The sequence below is a fragment of the Teleopsis dalmanni genome, chromosome 2 (assembly GCF_002237135.1).
Source record: "Teleopsis dalmanni isolate 2A chromosome 2, ASM223713v2, whole genome shotgun sequence".
Classification (NCBI taxonomy): domain Eukaryota; kingdom Metazoa; phylum Arthropoda; class Insecta; order Diptera; family Diopsidae; genus Teleopsis; species Teleopsis dalmanni.
Genome location: NC_051847.1, coordinates 9365642 through 9374179, shown reverse-complemented (window position 1 = coordinate 9374179; position 8538 = coordinate 9365642). Strand labels below are relative to the sequence as shown.

Below are 8538 nucleotides of genomic sequence, written 5' to 3'. Positions count from 1 at the left end.
ACGTAGTAAAGCACAAAAATTAGAACAAAAAGAAGTAAGATTCATTGCAATAAATGATTTAAATTGTTGAATAATATTAAAAAAAGCAAATATATTTTTAGTTCACATCAGCCGAAGCGAAAAAGATTGTAAATCATTATAATGAATTGGTAGATGCACTGCGCAAACGTAAACGTATATGTAATGATATGCTAGATGCCATCATGGAAGGATATCCAAAATCAAAAAAAGCGTTAATTGATGACATTGGTATAGAAACAGATGAAGCTGTTGGTTTTGATATAAAACAGTATAAATAAAAGTATTATTTCAATTGAACTGTAACTAATTTAAAGAGTCATGTCTGACAAATCCTTAAATATTGTCTTTGTATAATATATATAATATAATACAGCATATAGTTTAAGAATCACTAATTATAGCAATTATTGTCTTATTGTATGTTTTAATAAGAATGAGAGTTTAAATATTCAACAATTGTTATAATACAGTATAACACTTATTAAAACTGTAATAATTATATAGAAGAATTATAATTACATTGATATAATTTATACAGTAAATATAATATAAATAATTATTTATTTAAAAAGGTACTTTTTTAGAATTAATTATACATTCAAGTTGATGTGCATAATAATAATAATAATAATAATAATAATTCAAAAACTAAAAAATTTATTACTGCTTACTATAAATTTTGGTGTGTATTCAAACTATTATAAAATTGTTAAAGCAATTTTTATTCTTTTTTTATAATGAGACTATTGATTTTAAGGTATATACAGTTATAAACATTGAAGAAAGATAAATATAGTTTATTTTTATTTTATATAAAACTTTAGATTTATTTATTAAAACAAAAGTGTTATTTTTGAAAATATTTTTTAACTGTTTTAATGAAGTATATCTTTTTATAACTGTTATAATGAAATCTAGTTTGTAAGCGGTTTACCGGGTAGCTTTAATGATGTTCAATTAATTTTTTTAAAGTATCCATTACAAAGGATTTTTATAGTTAAGTAACAATAAAACACTCTATATTCCTTATTTTTAAAATACAAATAAACGGTTTAAGATGTTTCTTATAATTATAAATTATTGTGAAAATAATTAAAAATGCATTTTTTTATTTTATATCATTATATTGTACTATTATTATAACTATCTCGAAATGTATTTCAAAACTGTTATAATAATTCTTATATTTATCAAATGTGTATAACAGTTTGAAATAAAGTTAAGATTTTGCTATGTTTATAAATACTATTTCTTGATAGGTGTAAAATAATTTTGTAAAAGAATTTGTTTTTTAATAATCAAAACTGCTATGAAAAAAAGAAGCAATAAAATAACAAATTGCAGTTCCAATTTTTGCACAAAAGATTTTTGTAAATTTTTTCTATTTTGTTTAAATTTATTTCTTTAAATATCAAAACAATTATTTATATATAATGTTTTTTTTTTGTTAAACTGTTCAAAGCTGTTCGATTTATCTCATTTATAACCGCAAATGTGTTTTGCTACCAAACTCACGTTTGACCTTTTTGCTAAAACATGTGCAACTTCAAATATCAAATGGAACTATGGTACCATCTTCAATTACCAGGCAACCTTACAGGTAGGTTGTTGGTTTTAATGGCTGCTCTAAAACTAATTTTATGCAAGAGAATTGCAAATCCAATGAAATAAAAAGAATAAATCTTAATATCAACAAAGTTGTTGATATTTTTGTTAAGAGCAATTGTAACCATTTAGTTGCTATCATTTTATCATGCCAATAACTCTTTTATGGCATCGTTAAACTGGCTTTGATGACGAAATATTTACAGGTAACTCTTGACTAAGTTAAAACGTGAAAATCCATTTTATGGGCTTTGCCTTAAGCATGAAATTAAAATAGTTTGACCGACTGTTAATTGAACAGGGATCTCCACTCCTCGTCGCATATTAATAAGTAATTTAAGAAAAATTTTAACCTATGAAATTGTAAATGTATTTAAAAAGACAAAATAAATAAATTCTATTTTAAATTAAATTAAGTTAACGATATCAATGTCATAGAAGAAAGAATATCTTTCGCAAAGTGGATTGGCCACACGCAAGCCCTACGCTGGAACCCACAAGGCAACCGCCGGTATGGAGCCCCAGCTAAGACATGGCACAGTAAAGACGCACAGTACTCCTGGAACCAAATCACGAGAGAAGCAGGCAACAGTATTAGATTTAGAGGAATCGTTAAGACTCTATGCTGCCCTTAGGATAGAAGGACAGCAGCAAGTGAGTAAGCAGACAAGAATATTCTTACTAGTGAAGAAAACAAAAGTGCAGAAGAAGTTCTCAACAGTCATCCGACTGAAATTTGGTATAAAGCATGTATTACTAGTGCAGCTACAACTGTTTTAGCTCAATTAAAGTTGGGATATACGTATACGGTAACAGTTACTTGCCACGTACAAATACGTCATATCCCAATGTGTGCCATAACCGCAGCTCAACTTTTAATGAAATTGCTTATTAGTTTCCATGTCTAAATATAAATACTAAATTAAGCCCTTCTAATTTATGGAGGTACCCCATTGAATAGCTAACTCCCTTAACCTTGATCCACACTATTTTCAATTAGTATCGATCTGCTTCTTCTGATCCCTCTTAGCTAATCCGTGGAAATAATTGAATTGAATTTTACTTCAATTGCAAGTTTTTTTTAAAACTTTCGAAATAAAACTATTAAATTAAATAAATATAATCTATTTTTAATTTGGATTTTAAAATATGCAATAATTTACTAATGCAATTGCTTTTAAATTTCTGTAATCTTATCATCTTTGTGGATTATTGACCCATGAGTTCATTTTTATATATAATTTGCATAATGCAAAGCTTGCAGTTACAGGAGCTAATTTCGATATGCAGGCGTATAAAAACTTTATAAATTATTTATATGTTCACTTTATGAGAACAAACCTGTTCAGCTAGGATCTCAATGGGTTGGTCAACTAAAATTATTATAAAGTTTATATAATGAATACGAAATGTAACAGAAACTGTCGCTGCAATATAATTTTTTATGACAATTTTGAAAGTGTGTTGCTTTTAGTGTGGCATGTGGCATGTGGCACTCTAGCAAAATAAGTGCATAATTTGAAAAAAATGTTTGCAAATGAAAGGTCATTGTACTTTAGATATAAAAATTTGTTTAAAAATTAAAAAACTAAAAAACGAAATTTTTAACAAAAATAATCAGTACTTGACTGTAGTCTGACTCCTGCTAAGTACTGCATTTAAAATATTTTTAATTAATAAAATAGATCAAATTGAATTAAGTTGTTTTGGTGTATGATTGTGGGTGTTTTATATACCTAATATTGATGTTGATTAGATTGTATATACATAAACCTCGAAAGTAGCTGAAAGTAATGGATGCTGAAAATTGTAGGTGGTTTCTGGTACATGTATGACTTTTATAAGCAATAAACCTCATGGGATACCAACAATGTCTTCAAACAATACATCACTGCCTGCAATTCATACTGCATTTCCTTTAATATATATATACATCTGTATACTATGCATATGTACATATATACGATTGCATTAATAAATTTTTTTTTGTTATTTAATTGCAAGCAGAAAACTTTTGAAGTAGACCTCTTTCCAGAAAAAACTAAAAACTGCTTTAGTTTGTCGCATGGCACCAAGTCGCGTGGGTTTTTTTCCTTAACTTGGCTTAAATTATTTTTCATATGTTTTTTTTATTTCTAATCTGTTTTGAACTAATTTCAGCTTAAAAATTAAACTAAAACTTGTCAAAGAAGTTGCAAAATCCAACAAAAATTTTGTATGACAGTTGAAAAGATTTATTGAACATAAAGTGTGGCAAGTCTGTAAAGATTTTAGTGTCAACATCAAATGCAAGCGAGATTGTTGGCATGATTTCATGATGCCCTACAGCAAAAAGGGCAGCATTTAAGGCACTGACTTTCCATTTATTGGTTAATGTAAGATTATAAAACCTCAATAATGCAATGATTAATTGATTAACAAATTAAAATGAAAAATCGTGATTCAGTATTAGATAAAAAGTTTTAAATGTTTTTTTAAAATATTTTTGTAAGATAAACTGTTTGAATATTTGCGTTTATATATATAATGAAATTTAAATATATTTAAAATTATATGCGACAAAATCGATATTATTATATTACATATATTTATAAAATAAATTTATATATATTAAAAATTACACATCACACAATTTCTTTACAATCTTAAGTTCGACTCATACAAGAGTATTACTTGGTATTATTAATAAATTAATATTTTAGTGAACTTTAAAATTGTTAAGGGCATAAGAAAAAAAAGCTAACAAGTAATTTAGTCATAAAATCAAAAAATTGTACTGCGCTATACTGCATAGGTAAAAATTACGAAGTACGACCCTATACAGCATTTATAATATTTATAAATACTATTAATTTATTTAAAATCGAAGTGTCAGCTAACAGCACTAGAAAAGTGTCAATTAGCTCACAGCACTAATACAATTAAAACGAAGCCAAAGATACTATGAAATAGTTAATTAAAAGCTAATAATAATAGTTTTTCTATAGGTAAAGCTGTATAAACGTTAAAACTACGAAAACGACAGTACGTCTGTATTAACATTTTAAGTGATAAAACTTCGTTAAGTACAGTACTTATGCTCCGCATAGAATAAAATTTCGTTTAAGATTTCAAAGGTATTATATGGCGTTTACATTGGCCGAAAATGGCTCATTTTGGTCAAAAATCGAAAATGAGTAGCGAATGGCTCATTCTTGCATATAAAATTTCAAGCGCGAAAATGAGCAATTTTCTCACATTCTGTATGAAAGACGTTCGAATGCATTCCACATATGTTCCAAATGCAAGGGAATCCATTGAACATACCCTAAATAAAAGCCTTTCATGGCATTTTCACAGTTTGAGAAAGCTGTTTTTGACATGTTTACAAAAAAAGGTAAACAAATGTTTGGTGGTTGCATTTTCTTGAAAACGATGCACCTCTTTTTAGAACTTCTACTTCCCAAAAGGTAATTAATCGAAGTTAAAAATATGTTTTAAGTTTATATTGTAAGGTTTGAAAGCATATTTAATCTTTAAGCAATATTTTTTTGGCACAGGCCAAAATCAAATCAACAAGCAAGTTGAAAAATCAGCTGTTTGAAATGAGAACAAACGAATTACAACGAATGTAAACACTTTCAAATGGCTCATTCAAAATGAGCCATTTTCGGCCAATGTAAACGCAATATTAGAGATATCAGCACAACATTTATAGCTACCACTGAGGTTGGTTTGATTTATAGTACATTCTTACTTGCAAACTTTAAACGTCCGCTTTCTATGCTTTTAGACTACTGTCTATGGAAGAAATTGAAGACAGCGATTAAAAAATTTTTATTCCCCGAAAAATGTCATAGATTATAAAAATATATATATAATTAACGTCATTTAAATGGCCATTTATGGTATTGATAGGCTAAATAAATTGTTCTGTTGAAACATGGTTTAATAATAACTTCATCATAAAAGCCAATGATATTTCTACATCCCAAAATAATGATTGTAGGGTTTATTTTTGACAAATATTTTTAGAACCTTTGTATATGTATTTCATCTCAGAAAAAACATTCAGACATTTTATATTATTTTGTAGAATTCTAATAAAATGCCTTCTAAATAAGTCACCAATATTGTTACCTTAGCACTGAAAATACTGCCGGTGGACTGGTACAAAACCACCTTCAGGAAACTTGTGGGGTTGTGTATCAACACTTAATGAAATCCAAATAAAAAAATATAATATTTTGAAAGGCAACTGGTCAAAAATTATATTATATACATATATATAAAACATATGTGATTTAAAGTGTATATATTTATGTTTATAGCTTATTTTGGTGCTTGCCTGCATTTCAATTCGCAACCAACGAGTTTTTGTAATAATTCTTTCATTAAATAAAAATAAAACACAAAAAGTCATTTATAAAATTTGTTGTACTTGTCATTTTATAAATTACAGAGTTAGAAAATTAATTTACATAAAAAAATGTCTAGAGATAAATATAACGGAAATTATTGCGACACACTTAAGTGTAGCGGAATTGATATCTGAAAAAACTTAGAGGGGTTAGGTTGAAGTGCAACAGCTGTGGTTAATGGTAAAATACGACTTATGAACGCTGATACTGAATTTACAAGATATATTGCCATTGAATGTTATTAGTAAGTTGTTACTTGGTGACGCACGCACTCACCAAATCGTTATAATTGAGAAAAATAAATAGTTATATCCTTTTTAATAATAGTAAAATCTTTAGGCGTATATAATGCAGCCAAAATATTCTTAATCAGGTTAATAATCGTTATATCTTAATTTCAATAATAGTTGAGAAGGTGTTTCATTCACACCACACCCACAAGGTTGGTAGCAGATTAATAATTAAGCGCAGGAAGATTTTTTTAACGTCAATTTTGGATATAAAGTAACCATACTTGTTATGCCATAATATGGATATCGTTATAGTTACTCTCATTCACAAAAATATATTTGGTAATTTGACAAACGTGTCGAAGCCATACTGGTTCAAGAAATATCTGTGTACAAGCTTTAGGCTACATACCAGAGTTATGCGTTTAACTAATTTGGATAAAAAATTTTAGATACGCACCTAGAAGTCAATAACCTAAGAGTTGAAGGTGCTTTCTGATATGGTTTAATTTAGGCACTGCAATTGAGTTTTGCTTAATTATTTTTTAAAGAAATGAATTATTATTTCCATTAGTGTGTGATTTAATTAAATCGCATGCAAATTCGCTAAGACTTTGCCGTACGTGCATGCCAAATCAAATAGCCTCAAGTACTTGTTAAAGTGTTAATATTTAAGAGTACGACTATTTTATTATGAAAATAATTTATGTTTTGTTTTACATACATAGAAGTCATTTAATGTTAATACACAAATTTCAAGAAAAAAAAAACATGCCAGAGAACACAAATATAGTATACATAGTATATATGTGTTGTAAATAATAACAGCGTTATGGACCACCAGTAGCATTGCAACCACAACACATCTTTTGTTCTCTTACTGTAGATGCTTTGCGAGGAATTATTTGATGTAGAGCACCGATTTGATCAAAGTTTTATGATGTTCTATAACAGCATATAAAAAAATTTTAAATTTTGAATTAATTATGGACCTGTTTTTTAATAAAGCTTTTATATATTTTTTATCCGGCTATAGGTCATCTATATTTCGACTTTCCTTGAGAGTCATCATCAGGATGAAGATCAAAAGTAATTTTAATTTCAACAAAAACTGACATATAGCCGTATAAAAAATATATAAAAATCATTATTAAAAAATGTTGGAGATATATCGGACTTATTATTGAAAAAATAACGTGTATATAGCTGGAATCAGGAATAAATGTATCACAGCAGAATTCACTATGAACAATACTAAATCACTTAGAGAATGGATGTGTAACAACAAAAACGAAAAACAAAGTACTTCTTAGCAGTTTATTTAAGATATCATGGAAAATTATAATAAAATTCTTATATAATGTATGAGATCGCGCAGACCAAGTATAATCCATTTAAAAACATTGTCTTAAGAGACCGGAAGAATAATTAACAAATTACAAGGGATAACACTGATTTGAGATAACCCAATTATAAATCCCTGCGCTTGTAATTTCTTTTACTAATAAATTAGTGATTGAAGAATAAAGGATTAGAATTTAAACTTTTTATTCAAAATTACTTAAAATCTTTTAAATGTATATATAACATATTGAAATGTTATGTGTTGTATATATGCTCATGTTCATATATATGTTCAGTTTCACAAACTCTTTTATTGCATTTATTAATAAATATTCCAATTAAATGTTTTTAAATAAGTATATTTATTAAAATCATCTATAAAAACACTAATTCCGATGTTTCAGTTTTTTCGTTTGTTTAAGTTTTATCATTGAAGACCTTGTACATGCGTTGCGGTTACAAAATTCAGACAAGACTAACAGGAAATTATGTTGTAATTTTTTTAGCAAACACAAATCAAATGCTAAAATTTTTATTTCTAACTGGTTAAGCTGCTATTGGATGTGCTCTTTTCCTATGAAATTCTAAGATATAAAATCATTGATTTATTGGCAACCATTACATGTGATAAAGCCAACTGAACTTAGACTCACAACAGCTATGATTGCAAAATTTTTGCAAAATCTTTGAATTGCTGAGATTAACAACGGTTTTTAAAAGCTTATGTGCGTTACTTTTGATGTGCGTTGCTTTCGAACCCTACAATCGGTCAAGTATTAATTATTATATACATATTATTGGCATATTTTTTGGTACAATTAAGTTATTAAATATTAAAAATTATCTTGGTTATTGTATTTGTATTTACTTTTTAATAATTATTTTTATTTATTATTTATTTGTATCCAATAACAATTTGTTTCACGACAATCACTATA

At 27.2% G+C, this 8538-nt stretch overlaps 1 protein-coding gene across 1 annotated transcript in view; it reads left to right on the top strand.

The window, feature by feature from the left end:
* LOC119685353 (mucin-5AC-like) overlaps positions 1 to 364 on the top strand; it is a 10243-nt gene extending 9879 nt beyond the window's left edge. Inside the window, exons 2-3 of the mRNA XM_038099609.1 lie at positions 7 to 34; positions 102 to 364. Of these exons, the coding sequence (XP_037955537.1) occupies positions 7 to 34; positions 102 to 299 (226 nt within the window). The 3' untranslated portion in view covers positions 300 to 364. The remainder of the gene's footprint in view (positions 1 to 6; positions 35 to 101) is intronic.
* The last annotated feature ends 8174 nt before the right edge of the window (positions 365 to 8538 follow it).